The 27,688-nt window shown below is 46.0% G+C and overlaps 1 protein-coding gene across 1 annotated transcript in view; it reads right to left on the bottom strand.

Annotated features, from left to right (window-relative positions):
- FANK1 (fibronectin type III and ankyrin repeat domains 1) overlaps positions 1-27,688 on the bottom strand; it is a 96,438-nt gene that overhangs the window by 5,478 nt on the left and 63,272 nt on the right. Inside the window, exons 2-6 of the mRNA XM_047702947.1 lie at positions 18,229-18,406; positions 13,083-13,207; positions 6,191-6,272; positions 5,157-5,231; positions 4,270-4,335 (exon numbers count right to left, since the gene is read on the bottom strand). Coding sequence (XP_047558903.1) covers positions 4,270-4,335; positions 5,157-5,231; positions 6,191-6,272; positions 13,083-13,207; positions 18,229-18,406 — 526 coding nt within the window. The remainder of the gene's footprint in view (positions 1-4,269; positions 4,336-5,156; positions 5,232-6,190; positions 6,273-13,082; positions 13,208-18,228; positions 18,407-27,688) is intronic.

Below are 27,688 nucleotides of genomic sequence, written 5' to 3'. Positions count from 1 at the left end.
TATGCCACAACATAAAGGAACCTAAAAACATCACGCGAAGCAAAGGAAGCTGGACACAAAAGCTACACGTTGTAGGATTGTTTACGTAAATGCCCAGAGCAGGCAAATCCGCGGGGACAAACTGACAGGGTAGCTGTTTCCAGGGGCTGGGAGAGAGGAAACTGGGAGTGCCTGCCGGTGAGCACAGGGCTTCTTTCTGGCTGATGACAATGTTCTGGAATTTGACCACAGTGACAATGGCACATCATCGTTAATATGTTCTTTAAGGGCCAAATTTTAAAGGAGTGTGTGAATTACATCTCAATTTTAAAAAGGAATCACTGTAAATTGAGTAAAATATTGGATTTTAAAATATCCATGAGTCTGTGAAGATATTCAAAAAAGGCAGAGGGGAGAAAAATACTCGTTTGACATTATTATAGATGGGTATTAAGCCAATTCCATACTCTAAATATTTGTATTTAAATAAAAACATTTACTCTGCCTTTATAGAAGAAAATATAGTCCACTGTCGAGTGATGAGGGAAAGACCTTTTCTCCGAAGCCTGCCAGCCAGTCAATACGGACGACATTGTGGAATTAGAAAATCACACTTTGGCAATTCCAGTTAAATAACGGATCTGGGTAAGGCCCATCAGTGGGTGCTAAAATCGTTGGGTAAAAGTTAACAGAGAACAGGATATTCACACCATGATTGCCCTATAGGTTATTTGCTAATTTCAGCAGGAAACTGTATCTTTACAAAGGAGAGATTAGCGGCCACACCGCACACTGAAATACTGAAGGAAATATTGAGGAATCAGATGCCTATTAACCTTGAAATGGGCAAGTAAGGAGAAAAAGGCGAGTAAAAAATTATAGAAAGAGAAGCAAAAAGGGCAAAATGTTGACAATGGCCAAACCTAAGCGGCGAGTACATAGAAATTTACCGTACTCTTCTTTCGACTTTTCTAAATGTTTGAACTTCTCAAAACACAGAGGTGGAGGGGGGTAGCGGTGGGGGGCAGTACCGAAGGAAGTCTTCCCAACAGGGAAATTCTACAAAATCTCTGAGCGATCAACAGGACGTCCAGCTCTGAGGCCCAGCCCTGAGGGCGCCTGGAGTGGAAGCGGAGGCCCGCATCTCTGGAACTGCATCTCTGGATCCTTACGAGGCCTGCAGGTCTCGGAGGCTCCCAGAAAAGAGCAAACGCAGCCCTTCGCCGGCCAGGCTTTGTGGTGCTTTCTTCCCATGCAGACTGCCAAATGCTTAGGGCAAACGTGAGGCTCCCGTTAGATGCATTGCTTTCCAGAGCCTTTATGTCCATTTACAATTGTATCGACTGCACCAGTAAGGGTCCCTGTTACTCACTATACCAACGCTACTATCCTCTTTTAATTCACAATAGGACAGTAAGTATTACTGGCATTTTGCATATTAACTTTTTAATTTATTCTGCTATGAATTGTCTTCATGTAACCTGCTCATTTCTACTCTGTATCTTGTGGGGAGGGTACACGCACCCACCCCCACATTAAATACGCCAGTCATTTATCTATAATATATTTGCAAATCTCTCCCCAGGCTACCCTTTACTTCATAATTAATTTTTAAAAACGTGTTATGTACTTTTAATCTTCTCCTTAGTGATTTATTTCAGTGATTCTGCCTTTCTTGTTAGAAGACCAGACAGACATATGCTGTGGTTTCTCTGGTTCTGTCTTTTCTATTTAATTCTTAATTCATCCAGAATTTATTTTGATGCATGCCATACAAGCCCAGAACTTAACTTTTTTTTCCTTCCAATACTTATTAGTTTGTGTTGCTCCCATCGTCGCGTACTATGTTCTGACGTATATGGAGAACTATTTCTAGTTCATTCCATAGATTTTTTTTTCAATTATTTGTACTGGTCTCATACTACATTAATTACTAAAACTTTATAAGGCATTTTAATGACTGTCAAAAGTCTTTCCACATTTCTCTTCAACAAAGTTAATAGATGGTGTCATCCCTTGGTTCTTCCAGGTAAATCACAAAATCATTTTGACAGCCTCCCAAGAATAATTCCATTTGAGGCTATGCTGGTCTATATATTCATTTAGGAAAAACTGAAAATTTTGCAGTCTTCGATCTTGCCATTCTGGCATATGATATAGGTATGGCATATGCCATTCTTTTAAACCTTCTAATCTCATTTTTATAGGATTTTTTAATACAAATTTCTCACTTCCATTAGATATTTATTTTATTTCCCTCAATATACTTATTAACTGAATACTGCTGTTATTTAAGAAAAAAAAAATTTGTTAAATAGTAGCTGGCCACTTTACTAAATTTCCTTATTAAGTCCGAGTATTGGAAAGCTGACTCACTTGGACACTGCAAGAAAGGAGCCAGGCCTCATACATTTCATCTCTCACCAGGCTGACCAGCACTCCGAAATACCAGTCACGGGGCACCTGGGTGGCTCAGTGGGTAAAGCCTCTGCCTTCGGCTCAGGTCATGATCTCAGGCTCTCTGCTCGGCAGGGAGCCTGCTTCCTCCTCTCTCTCTCTCTGCCTGCCTCTCTGCCTACTTGTGATCTCTGTCTGTCGAATAAAAAAAAAAAATCTTTCAAAATACCAGTCATGAAGTGACAAAACAAGAAAACATGCCAGGCACTGGTTTTACTCACTTTTCTTGTAGTGACTTGTTAAACACTCACAATTCTGTAAGGACTTCTATCATCCTTACCGCGTAGATAAAGCACACAGAGGTTAAGTGACTGCCCAAGGTCATACGACCTGACCACAGGGTCTGGATTTGACATCGAGCTATATGGCTCTCACCTACTCCTACAGGTTTCATTACTAACTTTTCAAAGCCATCTGTCAACACTAGGAATGACGGCTGGTGGTCTGAGATGATAACTAAGCTTTTATGATGCAATCAAAGGACTCCCTCCATCACCACAGGCTGGTGCTCCTATCCCCAGAGGCTGTCCCCAGGACTGAAAGCATCCTGCACTTTAAAAGAGTAAAGATATTTTAACTAGTGAAAGGTGTGCAGTTATACCAAATTTCTGTTATGCCTCTGCACATATATAGGTTTTCACCTTTGGTCTACTGCATTGAGAAATGTCCTACTCTAGACATCCTTACATCCTGCATGACCCCCTGAGTTAGGATGGAAGGGACGTAACTATCTGCACACATAAGAACATTCGAAGAGCTTTCTTTCTCGATCAGACTTCAGCAGTAAGGTTATGCTTGGTGATGGTTCAACTACCCCTCTGCTAAGTAAGTTATCTATAGTCTTTACCTACACTCCTCCCAAGCACATGGGCACAACAGTCCTGCCACGAGTCTGTTTCATAATCCCTTCCTAAGTTTTCTAACTGCTTGCACAGATATTGGTTGTGCTTGCACGGATATTGGTTGTTTCAGATTTTCTGTGTCTTGGGCTGGTTTTGGGGATTTACATTTTCCCAGAAAATGTACCATCGAAAAGATAATTTCAGTGAAATTATCACATGTACTGGTGTAGACGCAGTGTACCACTTTCTATGTTTAGGTTTCTGCTATCACCACTATTAGGCACTATTAGGTACCCTTCCAAAATTCTATGTTTTTCTTCCTAAACTTCCAAAAGATTTTCTCTATAACCGTGGCCATGTATTATTTCTAAATTGATTTTTTTTCCTTAGATTTATAAGAAATTAGTCCATTTTATTGTATAGGGTTTTTTACTAGAATACTGATCATTTTTAAGTCTTTGTAGAGCATTCTTTCATCTGTCTGAATAGAGTTTCCAAGTATCATGCTCTTTCTGTCGGTTTCTCCCATGTGGCGCTCCACGCCTCCACCACGGGAAGTTCTTGGGCCGCAGCTTTCATCATTACTGCTTTGTGCTTCTTTGGGAACCCCTAAGAGGCTTGGTTAGAGAGTAAGGCAAAGTGTAAGGAGATCCCTGGAGGGGGCCCCAAGTGTCACAGGCACAGCCAAATGCCCAGCACGGCCCTGGCGATGGCTACCATCACGGCTACCAGTCACTGAGCGCTTAGCATGTGCCGGGCGCTGAGCGAGGGCAAGTGGCGGCTGCACAAGGTATAGCCCACTTCATTCCGACGCGGGAAGGAATATGAGAACGAACGAATAAGCCAGGCTTTGTTCATCGACCTCTTTCCTTTGGGATACAGCCCTGGCAAAGGAAGCTGCTGCAAATATTTGGGTTAAATCAAAAAGCGTCTGGGCACAAACCTGGTAACCGAAGTAGGGGGACGTTTCGGGGCATATCCCACCACCCACCTGTCCTTGCCACTTCCGTTCTTCAGATTCACGTCTGTGCCATTAGAAACGAGAATTTTCACAAGCCTGCAGGAGACAAATCGGAAGGTCACTGGAGACGCAGCTTTGATGGGTAGGAACCCACGGTAATGCGGGCGCACACAGCAGTACATTTCAGACACATCTCCACACTTCCTTTTCTACCTTCAGAGGCCGGCTGGCTTCAAAGGACATTATTAAACCAGAAAACTACCTCTTCAACGCCAAAAAAAAAAGGTTGGCGGGAGGGCTTCTTCCTCACATGAATTATTCATTGGAAACAAATTATATCACATGAAACACATTGTATTGTCAAGCTAATTTGCTGTCACTTTAGTGGCCATTTTAAATATATTTTCAGATGGCAGTATTTAATAAAATATAGGTCTTTTTTCCAAAATGGTACTTTAGTAGTTAAATATAAATATGGTCATAAAATAAGCCACTAGTGCGTATGCCTCTGTGTGGCATAGAGATAATAGAGTGTATCGGGGAAAATTATCTTAGCAACCTCTTGGGGAAGTTTGTTTTCCAGAATTAATATCCTTCCCTCTTTCTTTTTTTAAAGACACTCCTATTCCAATAACCAGTTTTCTGGGACATATAAAATATACTGTAAAATAGAATTTAGTGGCTACCTCTCTTCCTCACCATAGGATTCTGCACGTTTACATTCTCTCCTGTGTGGTATAGAACTTCAGGCTGCAAACAGCCGAGTTTGGGGGCAGCCCACACGTGGTAGAGTTTTGGGAAGCAAGAAGAAGGGGACTCCTGCCCACACCTTTTTCCCTCCCATCCATGTTCTGACCGGAGCCTTTGGGAGAAGGGAAAAGTTCAGCCACTCAGAGATATGAGAGGAGGAAGCCTACCTGGTATAACCTTTCTGGGCAGCGACCATCAGAGCAGTAAAGCCAAACTTATTGGGAACATCAACCTTAACATTTCTTGGGGGAAAAACACAGAAAAAAGAGATTAAGATGCTCCGCGTGGCTCTCCGCAGTCACAGCGGAGGTCTCTTGCAGGACACAGGTGACTAAAACAATTTATTCTCCCCAAAAATTCCCATTTCTTCTGGGCCATTAAGTTTCTGTTGTCTTAAACCACCCTGCCTAATATTTTTCAAGGATTCGAATTCACAGGAAGGGAAATTGCTCTAGTTTCGCTTAAAACCAGCTCTCCGTTCAACTCAAAACCACCATGTAAGCAGTGGAAACACTGGGACGGGCACCACCGCCTTCTAGAACAGAGGGGTGCCGGCACTCCCACACTCCGCTCCACCAAGAGTCTGGGCTGGGGGAGGCCTGCATTTCTCCCTGGAGGCTACTGGAGGAACAAAGCAGAGCTCTTCAATACCAGCTCAGAAGCCTTGGTTTTTTGTGGGGTCCTTCTCTCCTCCAACTTAAGGGCCCTGTTTGCAAAATGACTGGTCTTCTAAGGTCCTCAAAACTACGGATTCAAAAAGAATCTATGTAACATTGTTCACCTTTCATTATCAAATATCCCATGGCTGCAAATGTATTTGCTACTTTTCTTCTGGTGTTTTACCGACTTCTTGAATCAGAAACAGCAGATTTAATGATTCCCTAGGTAGATGTGGGCACTTAGGGGTGAAATTTGCCTATGGCATATAAGCAAGAGTCAGGAATTATTTCTGGGAAGAAAAGCAGATACCCAGACTTCTCATTTTCATTTTCAATTTTCATTAGATATTTACAAAATCTAGCATTTACATGGGGCTCAGAGGTCATCTTTATTGACTCTGCTGAACTCCCACCAGTCACTGGAGATCTATTTTGGAGCAATTTCAAAGGTATGGAAAATGGAGGGGAAATAAAGTTAAGTGCAATTCTATGTATTTGCTGGGCATTAAAAACTTTTTAATTTTAAGGCAGAGTTCTCTCACCCTCCTTGAAGTATTCGAACCAGCAAATCTTCATCATTCACATTGACCGCTCGGTGAAAGTGCTCACTGCTTATGGGTTCTCCTGAAGAAAGATGGAAAACAGTCGCCAAAGTCGAATGAGAGAATATTCGTTCCAGATACGCGCCTCCCGCAGCCTTGAGCGGGTGTTCACGTTCCCCTCCAAGAAGGCACTTGGCTATTCCAAGAAGTGTGGCTTACATTTCCTATTCCACTTCTTTTACTGAGAAAGGCCTTGTTTCCATATATTAAGAACATTAAGATTGTCCTAAGGACTTGGGACATTCTCAAGTTATAAAAGCACTGCTTTGTGCATGGTATTTTGATAGGTGAAAATAATCCTTCCAGATTTCCTAAGACTTACTAAATGTCTCTTACAAGCAAGGAAAAGCCCCACGATCGTCGCAACATGCTGGTTTTGTTTGCCAAAGCGTCTCTAAACTACTTGAACAAACGACAAAAAATAAATTGCTGTAACATTTGACATCCAAAATTTCAGTGCTTCCCAGGGATATAACATTCACGTTGGCCTGGTCTCCCCGGAGTTGCTGGGGGGCCGGGGCGCAGAAGGGGCTCGTTCACAGAGGGGGAGCACCGTGAGAAAGCGCGATGACGGGGGAGAGCCTGCCAGGCAGAGAGGAGCCAGGAGGGGAAGCCTGCAAACGACTCCAGGAACAAGGGGAAGTGGGGCAGAAGGGAGGGCGTCCCGTTGCGTGGGGGGAACGTTAGGTCCTCGAGGAAGACAGAAGTGCAGAAAGGTGCAGAGTGTGACAATAAACGGCCAAGTGAGAGAAGCCTGTCTTCCAGGGCTTGCTTCACACACTCTGTGTTTCTCGTTGCTTGAATGGTTTGGCGAAAATGGAACACACGCGAAGCACTTAGCAGAGCACCTGGCATGTCCTGAATATCCAACACGCGTCCTCTATGGAGGACATGGGAAGGGCAGCGGCCACTGTCCTTGTCCCCACCGTTGTCACACCCCGCCCCTCACACCTGAGCCGACCTCGCTGACCCGGATGGGTACTGAGTTTACAATCCCCAGTTCCAGTCAGCTCCAAGGTCTCTTCCATTCACTCAAACGTTTATTAAGTCACTCGCATGCCCAGTCTTGACCCTGAGGGTCCAGAGAGAAAAAGACCAGTGTGTTCCTCTCCTTTGCTATTTACACAGTAGCACCAGCTTCGAACCTGTCATCATCTAAAACCCTGAAAGAAAACACCCATCTCCTACCTGTCCTCCCGCATTTGCCCCAAGAATGACTCCTGGGGCTCACCCACCCCTTCATCACCCTCCACCAGGCTGGCCTCCAGAGATCCCCTGGCTGGCCCCACCAGGTGGGGAGAAAACTTCCCTCTTCCTGCACCTGCAGTAGAAAAACTCTCTGGGTTGAGCCCATGGAGCTCACTGGAACTGGGGATTGTAAACTCAGTACCCATCCCGGTCAGCAAATTCCGCTAGGGAGAACTCCTGGGCCCCGGAGCCCCTTCTCTACTCGTTTCCTTGGAAGATTTTAACTAGGCACATTATGAACTGGGAAACCGGGGCAGGTGAGGCAGAAGAGTGTATTGATCACTAGCAGAATGACCTCTAGCTGATACCCTTGTTCTTCTGGTAAAAAAAAAAAAAAATAAAGCCAAGTGAAAACTGTTTTTGAAATACCAATTTTGTCTGCTAGTGCTTGCCAATCTCCTGAACACTTTTTAGCCACACCGTACTTCCTCTTCATCTTTCCACACATAGTTTTAAACCAAAAGCTTCAAAGAAAAGTATCACAATAAACCATCAAAGGGCAAGGCCCCCCTCTGTCCCTGGCCTTCCAAGGAAGAGCACGCCTAGCCTGGTGGTTCCACTGGGGGCTACAGAAGGGAACGGCCCCCCACCCCAACACCACCACCACCAAGAGGACATTTGGTAAAACCTGGAGATCTTTTTGGTTGTTGCACCTTAAGGGTTGGTGCTACTGGCGTCTGGTGGGTAGAGGCCTGGGATACTGATGATCTCACCTGCACACAATGAGAATTATCCAGCCCCCAAACATCAACGGACCAAGGCTGAGAAGCCCTGGGCTAGAGCAGTATGGACTTAAAATGATGTGTTGGGTGACGCATCCCTGCTTTGGTGGACAAACTAAACCCATGGAAAGTTTCCCTTCCTTCTCCCTTCCGGAAAGGAGGGGAAGAGTGGGATGGTGGTGGTACATACCCCCAGCCAGCTGCCTCTTGTGACTCACAAACTTCAACTGCCACCAAAATTACAAAAACAACTAATTTGCATAGAATCATCTAGAAGAACATAGGAAGCTCATCCTATTTCTACTAAATTTTAAAATAGGACATCCTAACTCAAAACTTATTCATTAAGCTCTATCTAGGACTCTACACAATCCTTTTTTTTTTTTTTAATTCTCCAGACCACAGAAGAGAGCCAGGAAGGCAGAGTGAGTTGTCTGAGACCAAGTAGGGAGACGTGGGCAACGTCAGAGCTCACGAGGCCTTCGCACGGCCCCCCGCCATGCTGAGGTAGCCGGCCAACTCATCATGTGCTTCCAACCTTATTAAACTCTGAAAATAAGCAGACTTCTTCAATAAATAAACATGCTCCCCCGGAACAAAGTGGTAAACGAAAGGGTATGCCAAAGCCTAAAATGTTTCAGAAAAGCGCAAACTTCTTAAGATTCTAAACAAAGTTCTAAAAGCACGTGCAGCAGCCCCACGTGTTTCCGCTCTGGCCCACCTCGGCCTACAGCGTCGTCGGTCTCCTGCGGGGCGGGGGCACTTCCTGGTCCCTCCCACCCAGGAAGCCCTGCTGCGTGCAAATATGAGAAAATCAAAGAAGTTCCTTTCGCGCTTAGAGGCGTGAGGACGGTGCGCAGCAAAGACCAGGGTATTTTGATGGTGGGACATCACTGAAATGAATATATTGCCCGATTTCAGCTTCTGCAAGAGGCGATCAGAGCCCTCATAACTTACTCAGAACAAAAGGAGCCCTCACAGAAGGGAAGGGGCACAGCGCCGTGGCTAACCGTTCCTTGTTTGCGGACTTTCCGCACAAGGAGGCGATACTTCTCGTTCGGGGCATAGATGCTCTTTCTCAGCACTGACTCATTAACCCCACTCAGACCACTGCCGGGAAGGCAAAGAGTCCTGGGGATTAGCACCAGACCAGACGCGGATCAACCCGGGCTTGCAAAAGTCTCCGTTTATATGAACCGGACGAGGAATAACTGAAAGGGTCCTGTTTGCAGAACAGAGCAGAGTAGCTCTTTCTCCCACTACAGGCAAGAGTCACAGAGAGAGGAAATTCCAGGGTGAGCCATGTTCCACTCCTCCTACCCCTGAATCCTCCAAGACATGGTGGGCCTGGCCCAAGGGATCGCCATCCGTAAGTACAGCCGAATACAAAGAAGGGAGGCTGTGCCTCTGTGGGTTTGTTTGGCTGATGTTAATGCTGAATCAATGCCGCCCGCAGGGAGGACGTCTGCAAGTGCCCCCCACCGCCCCCCTGTCCTAGCGCCGCACTGGAAGGAACTCATCAGGCAGGGCCAGGAGAGGGGACACCCAGGAGGAGGGAAAAGCCATCACCCTGTTCTGTAAGAGGGTCATTTAGTGGCAGATGTGCCCGCAGATATTCTACTATGGCAGTAACACCTTTCTGGGCGAAATTCAGGTCTCTGTTAGAAGCAGTGAATAAATGATGAGCTCATTGGAGGAGAGATTTGCCAATTAACAAGCAGCAGCTGCTTTTCTCTTTTTAAGGGCCCAACTGATTAAAATTGCATGCCTCATTTAAGCAAGAGTCTTGTGTACTTTACCTGGAATTAAAAAAATAATTTTAAAAAAAGCTGAGCATCCTTTATTCAAACAAAGTACATGCTCTCGGGATTCATTATAAACACTTTCAAACTGAATGCAAGTGATCAACCCACAGGAGCATTTTTTACTTGTTTTGGAAAATATGCACATTTTTAATTCTTTGTTTAGCATGATCTACCTCCTTAAGGGAGTCTGCTTTGGGTATTATAAATAGAATAATAGTGTCAGGGAGCAGCAGCCAGCAGGAGAGCGCCCCCCCCCCAAGTCTGAGAGTCCTGCCCACTGCAGCCCAGCGCTGTGACCAGACCATGAAAGGAGCAGGAAGCCTGGTATGCAGATCAACATCAGGAACCACGTCTCCATCACACCCTGGTCCTTGCAGGAGGTCTGGTCTACTGACCCACGGAAGCCACGGGCTGCAGGGACAAATGCTCTGGACCCTAGACCACCTCTCCATGGCTGCCTCTGGGAAGCCAGCTCAGCAGGAAGTCAGCACCGTCCCAGCCAGCTGATGGAAACCTATGATGGTTTCTGCCTTCCCGAAGAGCTCTGAATGGTAGGCGAGCGCCACATCAGCTCTGGCCAGAGGGTCCTGCAGCCTCTGCCCTGGCGTGGATGTGGCAGGAGCAAAGATGTCAGTGGCGAGCAGAGGCTCACCGTGGCTGGCTCTGCATCCTGTTTGCCTTCCCCATGCAGGTCAAGGTGATGCTCCCCAGCCTGTAGGATACACGTGCATCTCCCCACAGACGGGAGTACAAGCTGAAAAGATCAGTGTTTCCCTCCTCATCCTAATTCTGCCTCTGGACCTTTCCATTCCCCATCTGTCCACCCATGCACTGTGATCTTCTACACCAGACATGACTGACCCATCACATCCTCCACTTTGGAAGCACACAAGTCGGTGGGAGGCAAGAAGATGAAGGATACATAAAATAAGATGGGCTGGGTGCTATCAGAGCGGGTGAGACCCAGCTGGGTACTGGCAGAGGCACAAGGGACCACCCCCAAGCAGAGCTCTGCCTGGACAGTGGCAGGCAGAGGAGGGGAAGGGGCACTGGGAAGAGGGGGCTCCGAGGTGGGACACTCCAGAGAAAAGAGGCAAAAGCAGAGGAGTGCAGGAGGGGCCTGTGGCTGGCTGGGGCCGGTGGGACAGGAGGGAACACAGTGGCCAGCGTCCCCTAGAGAGTCTATTCAAACACTGGGTTCCCCTTTGCCGACTCTTCTCCTGCCCCTGCTCCTCCTTTCTCCATGCCTGCCCTCAACACAGAGGAGACCAACTCATACTCCACCGCTCTGCCTTTTCCCCCTAAAAGCTCCAGAGCTCCTGGTCTCCCAGAGGAAGGAAATGCTTTCACCGCCACCACAGGAAGGACAAGCCCTCCCGCCTGACCCGCATCACTGTAACTGACCATTGCACTCAGAAAGTCTCCTCTGAAATTATGCGTCTTTGCAGAGAGCGGAGCACCTTGGGACAGGGACACCCCTCCCAGCTGTCACTGAATTCTCAGTTTGCCAAACTAAGACCCAACTCCCCAGTGCCCTGTCTGCAAACTAAGAGATGATAACTCAAAGCCTTAATCATCTTTAAGCCACATAAAAATCCAGAGAAAAACCTTGAGAGGCTTTTAACGCTAAGAAACAAACCGAGGGCTGCTGGAGGGCAGGGGGAGGAGGGATGGGGTTACCGGGCGATGGGCATCAAGGAGGCACGTAAGGTGATGGCCACTGGGTGTTCCACACAACTGGTCAGTTATTGAACGTGAAATCTGAAACCAATGATGTACTGTAAGTTGGATAATTGAATTTAAATAAAAAAAATTCTCCAAATAAACGCATAAAGGACACAATTGAAAGCCACAGAAGGAAAAGTGTATGTTTTGTTCATGTATGTATATGTGTGTGTTATACCCGCACACGCCGTACGCAACAGGGACTAAAACTTTAAAATGACTTTTACTCACAGGAGGAAGACTTCATTGTGCAACTGAGAAGAGACGTTTGTGCTCTCAGCAAGCGAGCCACAAAGAGCGTTTCTGACCATTTTAATCTTTACCACATTCTAGATACACACACATCTTTAAAACACCAAAATACCGATCACAGAAAATATCTGCACCCTCAGGTGGGACCGGGAGAAGGACACGCAAGGTCAGAGGCAGCGTGGCCAGCTCCTTGGGTGTGTGTGTGTGTGTGTGTGTGTGTGTGTGTGGTGTGGGGGGGTGGGGTGGGGTGTGTGTGTGTGTGTGGTGTGGGGGGGTGGGGTGGGGTGTGTGTGTGGGGGGGTGTGGGTGTGTGTGTGTGTGGTGTGGGGGGGTGGGGTGGGGTGTGTGTGTGTGTGTGGTGTGGGGGGGTGGGGTGGGGTGTGTGTGTGGGGGGGTGTGGGTGTGTGGGGTGTGTGTGTGTGTGTGTGTGTGTGTGTGTGTGTTGGCTGGTGTTCATGCTTCCTCACTCACAGGCCCCACCAGAATCCGATTCATGTGTCAAGACAGAAAACTGAGGTGGTTCAAAAGGGACAAAATGCTTTCTAGGCCTTGTCACCCGAGGCACAGCTGAACGGGCAGACTGTTTCTCGGCCCACACCCCCTGCCCGCTTCCTAGGAAAGGCGACTCTACCCTTTTGTAACTTTAGTCCTGAATGTGCACTCCCAGGGTGGGGCCGGCCCCAGCACAGCTCTCCCCGTCTGTTAAAGCACAGACTTCCCTCCTGCTGCGGCCTGGACGAGCCAGTAAACAGTTGCAGCAGAGTCTCTGAAACTGGAAGCGTTTCAGGGCACCTGAGTGGCTCGCTCCATTAAGCGCCTGCCTTCAGTTCAGGTCATGCTCTTAGAGTCCTGGGATTGAGCCCCACATCAGGCTCTGCGCTCAGCAGGGAGTCTGCTTCTCCCTCTCCTGCGTGCTCATGCATGCTCTCTCTCTCTCAAATAAATAAATAAAATTTTTTTAAAAATAGAAGGCTTTCTGCTTCCAGAAAGGCTCAGCAAAAGGCAGGGTACTTGTACCTCCATATGGTTCTTTGTCTTCATTGATCTCTGGATAAAGGAGTGTGGTGTTTGTATACTCACTGGTTGTAGATACGGAGACCACTGGGCTGTACTCATATTCTCCAGAGGGACTGGTGACTTTCAGTCGGAATTTGTACAGTGTTCGTGGTTCCAGACCTTCCACAACATGCTTTGTTGCGTATCCCCTAGAAGGGAGGAGACACGCACGATCAGGAAACCTGGTGATCAAATCAGCACGCTCTGAAAGTCGCTAAGAGCAGGAGGAAGCAATGTGTGAATGCTGTGTACTTCCTGTATGATCCCACCTCGGCTGCTGTCAGTCTCTCACCCTAGATGGAGGGTACCCTGAGTGCAAAGGACAAGTCACACATCCATCCTTTCCCACCCTGCCCCAGTTGCAGAGTCATGAGAAAACACAGGACTTTTTTTTTTTTTTTTTTTTTTTTTGCTTTAAGCACTACTAAGTTTGGGGGTGGTTTGTTATGCAGCAAGAGATAACAGATACTAACTGATACATCACATCATCCGCAAAGAAGAAACCAGCACAAAGACAATGAAGAAATGATACCATTGGCATTAAGAAAAACATCTGAGTTAAGAAACCAAGAAAACAGATGGTTAGAAGTCAATATAAATATATTTACCACAAAAGCAAAGCTCTGAAACCAAAATAAGTACTCAGTAAAACTACATGGTTTTAAAAATCATTATCATCACCAGCGAAAATAGATCCACCTAGCCCAAAGTGGGTTCAAGAGTAGGTAGATTTCCTTGTTATGTGAGTGCGCGTCCGTATCTATTGTTATGGGACTCGTAGAGACCGAGCCCTGGATTTGTGGCTTCTGAAAAGATTTTGAGGAGCAAAACTTGAGTATCATATCCAAGCTTCAATGGAGTTCAGTGTCAGGTGTCAAAGACCTAGCGTCCTTTCAGACCACCATGAAACCAGAGTGCCCTAGTGAAGTCCAGTGTTGCTAAGTATCCTCTGGTCTTGCTGAAGCAAGCAGCACCTTCACCCCCCTGGAAAGAGGAATCACACGACTGTTCAGAAGACAGAAGTCAGGGGCGCCTGGGTGGCTCAGTGGGTTAGGGCCTCTGCCTTCAGCTCGGGTCATGATTCCGGTGTCCTGGGATCGAGCCCCACATTGGGCTCTCTGCTCAGCAGGGAGCCTGCTTCTCCCCTCTCTCTCTGCCTGCCTCTCTGCCTACTTGTGATCTCTCTCTGTCAAATAAATAAATAAAATCTTTAAAAAAAAAAAAAAAAAAAAGGAAAGAAAAGAAAATGCAAGTTCCCATGGCCCAGGCATGGTACCTAAATGAATGAGACAATCTTGGGACTTTTCCACAGTAGATCAGAGCCTATGAAAGTCTAACACACTCCTGTATTTTTGTTATTAGTCCCTAAGCAAATATTTGATGTGGCAGCTGAACAAACATGGAACCTAAGAAACTCAATACTAGAACGCCTAAAGACCCAGTTGCCAGACTTGCCCTCTCTCTCTATGCTCCCTCCGCCCCCAGTTCCAATCCAGCCTCCTGCTGGGGACTATCCCCTAGGCCAGTCTTGCCCAGCTGCTGCTCCCTGACATCTCTACTTGGCCACCACCTGATGCCCCTGCTGAGTCTCTCCTCCTCTCTCCACCCCCCATCTTCCCATCTTTGTTATTGGAAATGCTCAGGCCCAGTCCCCTCACACCACCTGTGGAAGATGAGAATATTGTTCCCCAAATATTGGGGGACAATTTGGGGACAGAACAAGGGTCCCATTCCCCCTGCCCTGTCAAACTCAGACATGACCGTAGGACTTGCTTTGAGCAAGGAAGCAGAAGCAGGAGTAAAATGTATCATTCTGGGTGGAAGCTTCTAGAAACAGGGTGGCCTGCCCTTTGCCCCCAGCCACCGTGACTGGTGACCTCCAGGCAGAGGCTGCTCCCTCAGCCCGGGCAGACGTGGAAGGCAGACACCATGGAATGGAGCCACAGCTGACACATCGGGAGTGTCGTGTGGGAAACTGTCGTCCTAAAGCACAGAGATTCTGAAGCTGAGGTTTAATGCAACCTGACTCGCTGTCCGGGAGGGGCAGGTCTAGATCTAACCCTTGATGCTCCTCTTTCTCTCCCATCTCATATCTGAGCCACCAGCAAAGTCTTCAAGTCTGTCTTTCAAACCATCCTAAACTCAGCTACAGCTTGCCCAGTGACCTCACTCACTGTAAAAGCAACGGCTGCCTTGCGCCTCCCTGGGCCTGTTCTCACCTCAGCAGCTAGAATGATCATCAGAGAGCAAGAGTGTCAACCAGGCCCTGCCCCTCCACAGCTTAGAAGTCGCCCCTGGCTTTCCCGCCACCGCTCTGTCCCGGCCACGGACCCCAGTGACAGCCTCGCTGACCTCATACCCTGCTGCTCTTCTCCTCACCCACTCGACTCCTCAGGGTTCCTGGAACATACCTGGCCCAGTCCCATCTCAAGGGGGCTTCACTTGCTATTTCTTCTACCTGGAATGTTCTTCTTTCAGATGCTCTCCAGACTCCAGATCGGCCTCAGCTACTTCTTTAGCCAGACGCGACCTTCTAAGGAAACATTTACCTCTGCTCCAAACCCCCAACTTTTCCTATGTTTTCTCCTTGGTCTTCTCACCATCTATATTTACCTACTCTGCATTTTCACTTACATCTCTTATTTGCTTTTCTCATCATGAGGGAGGAATTTTTGTCGGTTTGTTCAGTGCACAACCCCTGCATCCAGCAGTGTCTGCAACATAGTAGATACCCATTAATACATGCAGACCGAATGAATAAAATACTGGATAATCGTGATCGAATGAATGAAATGCACAGTTGTCATAGGAATTTAGAGGGGCAGACAATAGGTTAGTAACAAGTTTCTCGGTCGAGGTAGAATCCTATCCTGTGGAAGAAAGGGTGGGATGAGGGGACACTGGTCTGACAGGGAAAACAGCTGAACATACACGCAGGAAAAATCAGGGCCTGTTCAAAGGACAGTAAACAGATCTTGGTGGAGGATTCATGCTCAGAAATAAGAGAGACAACAAGGCAGGCAGGTTGTAGGCAACCTGTGAAGGGCATCATGGATGGAGTCTGACCTTCATGCTTCCAGAAATGGAGACTCCCTGAAGAGAACTTGACAAAAGGATGATTAGCAAGACAGAATGGACGGCTGGAAGGCAAGAGAAGACGGACGAGGCCCATTTATTCAGCAAACGCGCTCCGGAGCTCATCAGGGAAGGAATCCGAAGATGGAGTCTGCATCCTCCTGGGGCATAAATGCCTCGACCTCGGGAGGGAGCAGATGAGGCGTTTGCAAAGGGAGAACTCACAAAACCAGGTAAGGGTCTGTGAGGACATCCCCGATTCAGGATCGGCCGGCGGTGAACAGCGACAGAAACAGACAAGTAAAAGGAAGTTCTTAAATCCTAATTCCAAGGTCAGATGCTCTAAACCACTTTTTCAAAGGAAGACGTTGCTCGTCCTGAAACCTGGAGAGGGCCGAGGGCCGGGGAAGGAGCGCGGAGTGGAGATTAACACAGTCTCATTCTGCCACCTAGTGGCGGGCTTCGCAGTCCCTTCTCGGAGGGCAGGCAAGCCTGGGGCTGGCAGTTGGCAGGTCTTGCTACCAGCTCCGTGATGCCAGACCCTCCTCCGGGCGGAGCCCCCAGCAGGGCAGCACTCATGCCTCTGCAGAACGTGCAACACCCCTGACAGACGCCCCAGGCCAGAGGCCAGTGCGTGGCTGCGCTCCAGTGAGGGGGTGGGGTGGGGAGGTGGTCCCCCAACCCCCTCCTCCCGGGACTGCGGGCCGAGAAGGGAAGAGGAAGGAGCCTAGAGCGCGGCCCCACCTGCAGCCCGAGAGCAGGGTGGGCGCCAGGGGACCCGGGAAAGAAAGTATGTTTCCTCCCTTCCGCATACTCATACTTCCAATACCGTAATTCCTGCTTTCAGACTTCAGATGGAAATTGCCTAAATGGAGAATACCATGGCATGACCTCATTAAAACACCATTTTCGAGTCATGGGGCCAGAATTATTTGCAGATGGTAACTACATTTCAGATAAATGTGTTTGGTTTTTTTTGTTGTTGTTTGGGGGGTTTTATTTTTTGTTGTTTGTATCGATGCCACCTTGAGAAAAGACTGGCAAAATGCCGGAGATGCCCTGGGCATTGACGGCATCAGCCCCAGTCTGTGAGGCCTCCCTACAGCGCCCAGTGATATTATTCCCCGGGGGACGTGGGCAAAACGTACACCAGATCTCTGTCATTTCATACAACCTGAAATGATTCTACAATTATCTCAAGACTAATTAGAGTTCACACAGCCATATTTGTATCCTGTTTTTGGTATCCCTAAGATAGTCATTTCACAAGTGGTAAAGCAGTCAGAAGGAAGAAAGGAATTGAAAAAAAAAAAATGACTTCTTGATTACCCCAGTTATATTCATTTATTAATCCGTGGGACAAATACTCAGATGGCCTACAACGTGCCAACGCAGCCTAGGGTCAGGGGCATGCAAACAGGAATCTTTCCTGCCTCTCTCAGAGTTTAAATACTAGTGGGAAGACAAAACAAACATGCCAACGAGACAGATAATTCCAGCAGAGCTGAAGGTTAGGAGTGCATGAGACAAAGTCAGGACAGAGGGGATGCCTGGGTGAGAGGGTGGCCATCTCCGAAGGCCTTTTGCCGAAGGGATGTTCAACCTGATATTTGCATGGCATGAAGGAAACAGCCACGTGAAAACAGAAGGAAACACACTCAGGGTAACCTAACGAGGAAGACCCGGCCCTGGGGACCAGCACTGCTTGGGAACAGCTAACCGAGAACAGCAGTGTGCCAGGCGGTCCGGAGGCATCCTGGGCAGACAGTGGGGCCCCAGCCCACATCTCCTAACACAGCAGCCTCCTCCAATCTCAAATCCTCTTGATTGTGTCTCTACATTTTAGAGTTTTAAAATATACCATTAGAATACTGCAGGAGCCAAAGAAGCTCTTGAAGGTAGAGGAGGTTTTGTTTCAGAGTGACCACTCATGCTGATTTTCCAAAACTTCTAATTCATAAGCAGCATGCATGCAAATGATGCTGGCTCACTTTTTTCTTTCATTTCAGAATGAGTCTTGTTAGAGACAATAGAAACCATTCCAGCTCATCAGGAAATCAAAGCAAAATGTTAAGCAATTCAACATTGCACCTACGTATAAATGATACCATAAGTGTGCATTTTGGGGTCTTCTTCTTCGATCGAGAACCTGAACCACTGCTCCTGAGGTCCTTGCCGTTTTGCTCGCTTTTCCAGATCCCAGTATAATTCGATGCTGTGATGAGTCACTTTGCCCACAACAGGTGGATGAGGCTTTGGGGATGGTGTGATTTCTAAAAAAAACAAAAAACAATACAGACTTTCAGGACTCCATTTCCATAAGGACTCCGAGATCAGCTGAGTGCATTACAATAGAGAGATGAGACTGCTTTCTTCCACATCCGGGCACAGATATAAGTATCCTCCCTGCTGCTTGAAGAATATCGGAAAAGCTCAAGTGACAGAAAATCCAGCTGATGTAGTGAGCTATGACATACTTCGTCGAGAAGATCATATCCTAACCCGTCCATGCAATAGTTCACTTATGGACCGTTCCAAAATGTTTTTTGTAATGCAGATGACAGAGGGTTGATCTCTCTTCTAGATAAACAGCTCTTGCAGACTAACCAAGGGAAAAACCCAAAGGCTAATAACCAACCAGACGAAAGATGAGCAGTGCACAAAACATCAAAAACAAATAGCCCGTACAATGTCCAACAGACACAAAAATTGATAACAATCGTATATAACTTCATATTCAGTCAGACGCTCCAGACGAGAGAGCATAACTAGAAGAGATGACAGTGTAGGGAGAGGACAGTCTCAAACATTGCTGGCAGGGAAATGGGAATTCTAGCCTTCTTAGGAAGCAATACGGCAGCAAGTATTAATTAAACATACCTATAGCCTCCTCTCCAGCCATCCCATGCCTGCAGAAATCAGAGCACCAAAGCACAGAGGGACGCCTCTACAAGGACAGGAAATGCTGCAGTTTTTAGCAGGTTACGGCAAACAAGAGATGACCCATTGATAAGCGAATGGTCAAATAAATGATGACATGTCCCTAGCATGGGACATTACATGGTCCTTTAAAAATGAACTGTAATATAATAAAAAATGTATACATTAAAATAAAATGAACTAGTTCTAGACTAGATGCTCTGAAAGGATTTCCAGAAGGTATTCTTGAATGAGATGCAGAGAAAGATGCGGAGAAAAATACAGGTTAGTCTGTTGCTGTGGAAGAGGACAAGGGGCACAGCACACCAGGGTGGTCAGCATCTGGCTGTTGTGTTTCGTATTAGCTTCGCCTCCCCTGGGAGATGTTTAAGTTCCTTGAGGGCTGGGTCCATGTCTTACCCTTTTTTTTTTTTCAAGATTTTATTTATTGGGAGAGAGAACACAAGCAGGCAGAGGGGCAGAGGGAGATAGAGAAAGAATCTTAAGCAGGCTCCACGCCCAGCACAGAGCCCAATGTGGGGCTTGATATCAGAACCCTGGGATCATGACCTGAGCCGAAATCAAGAGTCAGACGCTTAACCAACAGAGCCACCCAGGCGTCCCAGATGTCTGACACTTGTCTTAAAAACCCTCTGTATCTCACAGGGCCTTTCGGGCCTCAGAAGTATCAGTGATTTACCAGACTCACTATTCACTAAAAAAGGGTCTTGCACTTCCCAGAAGCCCTGTCTTGGTAGCGGACACACAGACCACAGTCTACTCCCCGCAGACTCCAGGGCATCCTGCAGTGTAGCCGTCCTTGAGGAAGGCGGGGCTGCCCCGATCTTGCCTGCTCCAGGCCAGGAGGACAGACAACCACCAATTTCCTTTACTTCCTCTGGATACACCAGGGGACAGCCTGCAAGCTCATTTTTCTCAACTTTATTTTCCTAATGTCTATCAAAGCATGGCATGATGGAATTGACTAAACCTGAGTTTAAATTCATGCTCTGAAACACTCAAAAATATTCAAAGTGTTTTGTGATAACTCACTAGCCTACGGAGTCACGAATTCCAGAGTACTTCGTACAATGCTACCTCACCTAGCAGCTGAAAGGAGCTAGGTCTGCGTGCAACCTAGGTAAATCTCAATGAGGGGGGTGAAAATCACGTGCTCAAAGGACCTGCTACATCGCACTGCTTCAGTTTTTACAACACAACACTGGGTATTGTTTGTGAATACACAAACATGCAGTAAAAGTTGAAGACGTGATGGGGAAGAACGCCCACCACCAGGACAGAGTTATGGCGAAGACTTCGGGGAAAGGACGGAGAGATCATGGGGAGGGAGACTTGCCACTGTATCTGTAGGGTTTCAGTTCTTTAAGAATTTAAGACTTATTTGGCAAAATGCTTCATTTTAAACTTATGTGGTCCATGGGGCTGTATGATTTTCAATACTTGAAATATTAAGAACTATAAAAATGACTAACATGACTCATGGGGCTGTTGGTTTCCTTAGAGAAACCTATTTCAATGTCCTATGTACTAATTAATATCTGTGTGGAAAAGAACACATGAGCACCTCCTACCTTTTGGTATCAGCATCTCCTTTAATCCCAGCAACACTGCCTGGCACGTATTAGAGACTCACACCCTGACATTATGACACCCGTGCTGAACAACCCTTTTTTTCTTTTCTTTCCAGAGCCTTCTAGAACCATCCAAAGAGCAGGACTAATAGACCATTGCGGATAACCCCCATATAATTAGAAGCCAAGTAAAACTCCCTCTCCAAAGATGCCTGATTGAGAATCTCAGTCAAAATCAAGATCGGCAAGAAACTCGGATTTAATGCCAAGTTTTGAAATGGACAAGTCAAATGGCTCACCATGAATTTATGTGAGGAATAAAAAGATAATGTTCCGGTCATGCTGGGTGACAGGCGTTAAGGAGGGCACGAGATGTAATGAGCACTGGGTTCTATAGAAGACTGATGGGTCACTGACCTCTACCTCTGAAACTAATAACACATTGTATGTTAATTAATTGAATTTAAATTTAAAAAATATTCCCCGTTATGCAAGCGTTTCTCTTGCCTTGCTCTTTACTAATCATCGATACAGTAAATTAACAAGAGACCTCAGTCTGTGAGCTCAGCCCCAGACGATCAGATCTCTATGCCTGAACTTGGCACCAGTTCCACCAGACGTGGCAATGTGCCCACGTCTGGCAGCAGCCTCAGGACAGTCAGGGTCCCCCTGCTGTCTATCACCCCTCCCCCTGATCTGGCCTGCCAGAGAAGGTGTGCTGTTTGGAAAGTCGATTTGTTGTTGTTCCTAAATTTTTTTTTTTTTTTTAAGGAGTGATCCAAATCTCCCTGGCCCACGGCCTCACCACAGTCTAGCACTCGTGAGCAAAGGCTTACCGAGCGCACAGCCATGGTAGCTGCAGACAGGCTGTGGCGGAGACCCCGTTCCGCACGGCAGTCATACCCCAACACTGAAGGTTTGTGCACAGACCAGCGAGGCTACACTCTAGGTCTTCCTTACGGAACAACAAAGCTTCCCATGATGCGAATCTCCAGCTTTGGGCGGAAACAAGCTATTCATGCCGGACGGGACCCTTACGGTCAGGCCATGATCGAGCATTCTCATCAGGGAAAAGTTTGGGTGTTTGGGGCTGTTTTAGGGTGGTCAACAAAATAAAACAGCAGAGGAGACCAAAGTTGTCTTGGTCTTTGGCAAACCTCCAGTCATTTGACAGGCGTGTTTTAACCCTTACAACATTGTACTTAGTTTGTGTTTTCTTTGATAAAGATTCTGGTATTTTTGTCATGACCTGCTATGATACACATTTTAGGAATTGGTTTTAGGATCCTAAAATATATGTATAAACAGGTTACAGGTCCAAGTCCAAACCTCGGGATGCCAAGGGCACACAGGCCCGGGACAGCACTGAGCCTCCGTGCAAGCCAACAGCAATGGCCGGGATGAGACCAGCGGCTGGGAGGGGGACAACAAAACCCCCGTGACGCCCGCTCAGTGCCAGCACTGTCACAGATGCTGTACGGTCAGTTACCAGTTCACCTTCCCTACAACTGTAGGTGGAGATGACAAAAATCCTGCTACCCTTATAAAGTATCAGAGACACAGAGAGGTCAAAGAACTTGCCCAAGGTCAGACCATAGTATTAGGCAAAACCAGGCAATCTGACTCAGAAGTCCCTGAACCATACTGCCTCCTAGGAGCAGAGATCTAAAAGGTAGACCTGGGTGAAAAATCTTTTCATCCAATCTAAAGTTTTCTTTGAACACTTCGTTTTATTTTTATTTTAACTCCAGTGTAATTAACATAGTGTTATGTTAGTTTCTGGTGTACAACATAATGGTTCAGCGGTTCCCTATCTTACTCAGTGCTCATCAATCCCCTTTCCCTTTTTCCCTCAGCCCCCCAGCCACCTCCCTTCTGGTAACCGTCAATGTGTTCTCTAAGAGTTGAGAGTCAGGTTTTGTTTTTTTTCCCCAAACCATTCATTTTAAGTGAGTCTTGACTTGTAAACCCGCTTAAACCCCCAGGAAATTGAAAATCAGCATGACAAGAAAAATGGAGACCCCCATTGTCTGAAGTGCAGGGATGTTGCATACAGGAGGGAGAAGGGAGGGGAAGTCCCTCCCGACCCTGGGGCCAGGGAGACCGCTTATCTTCGGGAACTCAGTCCACAAAAAAGAACATGGTCTGAGAAGAGCACAGAACCCTAAGTAGGGGCCAAGAAGGCAGAGAGGTTTGGCTGCCGTTCACCTTGACACTGTGAACGTGGGTAGGAAGACAGCCGGGTGCCTCTTCGTGTCGAGCATGGAATGTGGAGGGAAAGATGGCAGTGAGAGGCCAAGAAAAGGTTATTATAAGGTCTGGAGTAAACAATTAGTGAGATGACCCCTAGAGAAATCTGCCAGGCCAGAGAGTACACAACATACTGGAAAAATAGGCTACATTGAGTGTACGACCAATACGGGCACAGATTCCTCCATTTTTCTATTTTGTCACCCCACACTTTACGAAGAAGCTAGAATTGCAACCGGGGGGCAGGGGTGGTGGTGAGCTTATCTACCATCCCAGCTCTGACTCCCTCTACTCTAGGAGTAACTGAGTGACTGGATGACAAGTAACATATCTTTCTTAAGGTGACTAAAATCAACATTTTTTATTTTTTTATTTTTTTTGAGAGAAAACGAACAAGCAGGGAGGAGGGTCAGAGAGCAAGAGGGAGAAGCAGGCTCTCTGCTAAGCAGGGAGCCCACTGCGGGACTCTATGCCAGGACCCTGAGATCACAACCTGAGCTGAAGGCAAACATTTAAACAAATGAGCCACCCAGGCGCCCTTAAATTAGTATTTTAAAAAACTCGAAAGCTCATCTTTTTGCTATTTAACCAAGATGTTCGTATCCAGGGGCACCTGGGTAGCTCAGTGGAATAAAGCCTCTGCCTTTGGCTAAGGTCATGATCTCAGGGTCTTAATTAGAATTGAGTCCAGCATTGGGCTCTCTGCTCAGCGGGGAGCCTGCTTCCCCCACCCTCCCCCACCCTCTCTCTGCCTGCCTCTTTGCCTACTTGTGATCTGTCAAATAAATAAAATCTTTAAAAAAAAAAAAAAGATGTTCGTATCCATATTTGTACTTATCTTCTATCATAACCACTATTTGGGGAATTGCCTTTTATAAGCTTTATAAAATGAATGTACAACACACCATAAACAGACACTAATAGATACAAGTTAAGATGCTACTTTGTTGTTTTAATTCCAGGATAGTTAATATACAGTGTTAGAGGCTACTTTTTATACAGAACTTTTAGAACTCTTTTTCCTGTGAGTATCAGATCTCTTAAAAGATGCTTTTGCTTAAGTCTGATAACCAGTGTCAAAATTTAGACAATCACAGAATCTCATGTCACAAGCTCTGGCTTAAAACTTAACTTTCCTCATGATACCAACAAAAAGGAAGAAACAAACCTTACCTTCAATTTTGTGTGGTTCCTTTAAACAGTTGGTAGGTTCTCTCCATCGTGGCTAACTTATCTGAAAAGTTTTCCAATAGGAACCAGGTTGGTGGTGGGCGAGGTCAGGGTGGAAGGGGGAGCGTGGGGTGGGGGCGGGGGGGGGGAGTAAAGGGGCAGAAATGTATGAGCTTCCAGCTACAAAGTAAGTCAGAAGAACATAATGCACCATGGACCTTGTAAACATAGGTAAACACCATCGTTCTACATCTTTGCAAGTTGGTAAGAGCAGATCTTAAAAAGTCCTCATTACAGGAAGCAAAGAAAAATGTTTTGTAACTAAGTGTGGGAACCGATGGTAACTAGACTCCCTATGGGACCCCAGTGCCACATACACTAATATTGAATCACTCTGTTGTACACCTGAAACTAATGTTGTAGGTCAGTTATACCTCAATAAAATAAATACCAAAAGAAAAGGTTTTCCAAATTATGAAAAAGGAAATACTACAAGGCAAACTGCAAAAAGATGATTGCGTGAGGATTTATGCCTGTGTTGTGCACCACAGACGTTCCTTGTAAAAAAAAGTTCTCAAGCAAATCTGACAAATAGGACAGTTTCATGCCCCTCCTGCCATTTGTCAAGTAATAAATAGTATGAACATAAAATATAGAAGCCTCCACACACTGTCACCATTAGTCCCAGTGGTTACAAAGATGGTAAAAAGAACGGCTCTCAAGCACACAAGAAACCCACCTTTTTAAGAACTATCATTTACATAGTATAGGTCTAAACACGAATGCTATCAGGTATAAGTAAGCCACTGTACAACATTAGGCCTTAGCACCCTAATTTTTTAATTCAGATTGTAATAATATAATAAAACAGAAATGTGCCAACCCTATAAAAGGAGATTCAAAGGAGGAATTAGTACCAACATCCAATTAACCAGGTCTCCTGATGATGGGCACGTGATGGGATTTGAAAAGCTACGGAGAGAACTCATGATCACAGTCCATATTGAAATTAGTCGTGATTACTGTCACAGAAAGCAGAAAATGATGGAGAAGCAAATAGGAGTCTCATCGCTATCAATACAGAATACCACAAAAGCAGAATTGCCCTTTCCCTGTCCTTCCAAAGACACCTGCAGATTTACTGAGGTCAAATTTCATTGACAAGGGACATCTGCATCCTGGCCTCAAGTGGCAGATGGTTTGTAATGAAGATGACAGCACACTGAGGGGACATTATATAAAGAACAGTGGTGACTGTCATCTCGAAGCAATTCATCATGGCTTGACCATCTATTTATAGCAACCATAAATCAAAACCATATTCCAAATCAATATGACAAGGAGATCATAACCTTTCCTACACCCTGGATTTTTATAAGTATCCCACAATGTTTGCCATGAATACGTACCGAAGAAGGAATTTTCAATCAAATATCACAGTAGCCACAGAGCGAGGACGGCTTTTTCCTTTAACTTAAACTTTCCTTTAACTTAAAAATGAGATGCGACAGCCAAAATGGCCTTAGCGCCACCAAACTATCCTAGTGTTTTTATAGAATGGGATCCTATAAAACCCCAATAGAGGAAAGGACCAAGGACAGAAGTAGGTAAGCAGGAAAAATTATAACCACCAGGAAATACAATTAAGAAAATGTTCAAAGTTACTACTAATCAAAACGGAGTGTTGAGAAAGCAAAAACAGATCCATGGACAAGAGAATGAACTGGTGGCTGCTAGGGGTGGGGAAGGCGGGGTAGGGGAGGGACAAAGTGGTCCCAGATCCAGGCTTACAGTTCTGCACCGGATAAGTCATGGGAATGAAAGGCACAGCACAGGGAAGACAGTGTCTGATCCTGCAACCACATTTACAGTGACAGATGGGAGCTACACTCGGGGTGAGCACAGCATAATCACCGTGCCATAGGTCACGCTGTTACAACTCATGGAACATTTTGTGCCAACTATACTTCAATGAAAAGGAAGCAGGATGGGGGTGGGGAGGGGATGTTAAAATAACTGAAGTACCATTTTATTTATAAAATTTGATGAAAATTAGCACAGGGTATTCCCTTGCATGTTTAAGGCTGTGACAAATCTGGTTTACCTACAGATTGTGGGAAGTCCTGAGCACAACCTTTTACTAAAGCTATTTGGCCATGTTCCACAAGATTTATACAACATCCCACCTGGTGACTCTTTGCCTAGCAACATATCCAAAGAAAATAATCCAAAACCAAAAAATAAATATAAAACCTAAAGGGTTTTTGTATTGTGTGTACTTTTACTTCATACTGTAAAAAATAATAAAAAATAAAGTCAAACATTTAAAAAATAGAAAAAAATAGTGTAGTGTCTTCACACCCGGCATGCAGCTTCATCAATTATCATCATGACTATGGCCACTCTTCATCTTTCCTTCCACCTAACCCGCCACTCCCCCAAACCTGGATTATTTAATAGCTAAATTTTAATGAGCATTCACTTTGTATCAGACCATGTTGTAAGCAATTTGCATATCACATCTCATATATTGCACTCCTATATCACTGATACAATATATCACTTAATCTTTAAAACAACCCTAGGAAATCCTAGAATTTCCTCCATTTTACAAATGGACTATAGTTAGAGGACACCTAGCTTGCCAGGCTATGTGGGGGCATCCAGCAGCTTTGAACGCAGGCAACACACCACAGCCATGCCCTTAACCTCTGTGTATACCACCTACGAGCTCCCTACATTTGACTACACACGCACTTACATAAATGATAACAGAAAAACCAAGAAAATCACCTTAGCATCCTTGATAGCCATAAAAACTGCAAATGATCTAAATGTTCAAGAACATGGAATTTGTTGTATACACGGTGGTACATCATTTATATGCAAAAATACTTCGCCACTAAAAGGCCACATGGGAGAATATATACTAACGTCAATATGTTTGATATGCTAAGGGAAGAACTCAAATTTGCATAGACACTGATTATAATGGTATAAAATATACAGATGCATACACAGAAAAACTTACAAAAATGAAAGACAATTAGAGCAGGATTTATGGCTGATTTGGGGGTAAGTTCTATTGTCATTACAGCATTGGATATGGGAAAAAAAATCCAAAATGGGATTGCACATTTTCACGTATACTTAATGAAAATGAAATTCAGCAAAGATCAACGATCAGCCTCGACTCTCTCTCCCTGAGCTTACATGTACCTGGAGAAACAACAAGTCTGATAAAAATATCCAACAACTTACTGTGGATGCTTCGTAGCCTGAGACGCTTCAGTTACACTCCGGCTCAACTTACTGACCATGTTAGTGTCAAGCAGACATTCTGCGCGTACTTCCAAGGGACAAGTTTACTTTACATCGATTCATTCAGTCTATCTGCGGGACACCGCCTACGTCCCAATGGCACAAGCATGACCCAGACAGAGAGGGCGAGGGTGCTAAGAGACCCAGCACAAAAGCAAAACAAACAAAAGCAAACCAGAGGCACGAGGTAGGGAGAGGAGAGGCAGCAGGTGCATCTTGGGGTGGGGGGGCAGTGGAGGCTGGGAGGGGTGGTGAGATGCTCTCAAGTGAGGTGTGAAGGGTCAGAGGGATAAGTCTAGCAGT

This window comes from Lutra lutra, chromosome 14 (assembly GCF_902655055.1).
Source record: "Lutra lutra chromosome 14, mLutLut1.2, whole genome shotgun sequence".
NCBI lineage: Eukaryota > Metazoa > Chordata > Mammalia > Carnivora > Mustelidae > Lutra > Lutra lutra.
This window is presented reverse-complemented; position numbering and strand designations above follow the sequence as displayed.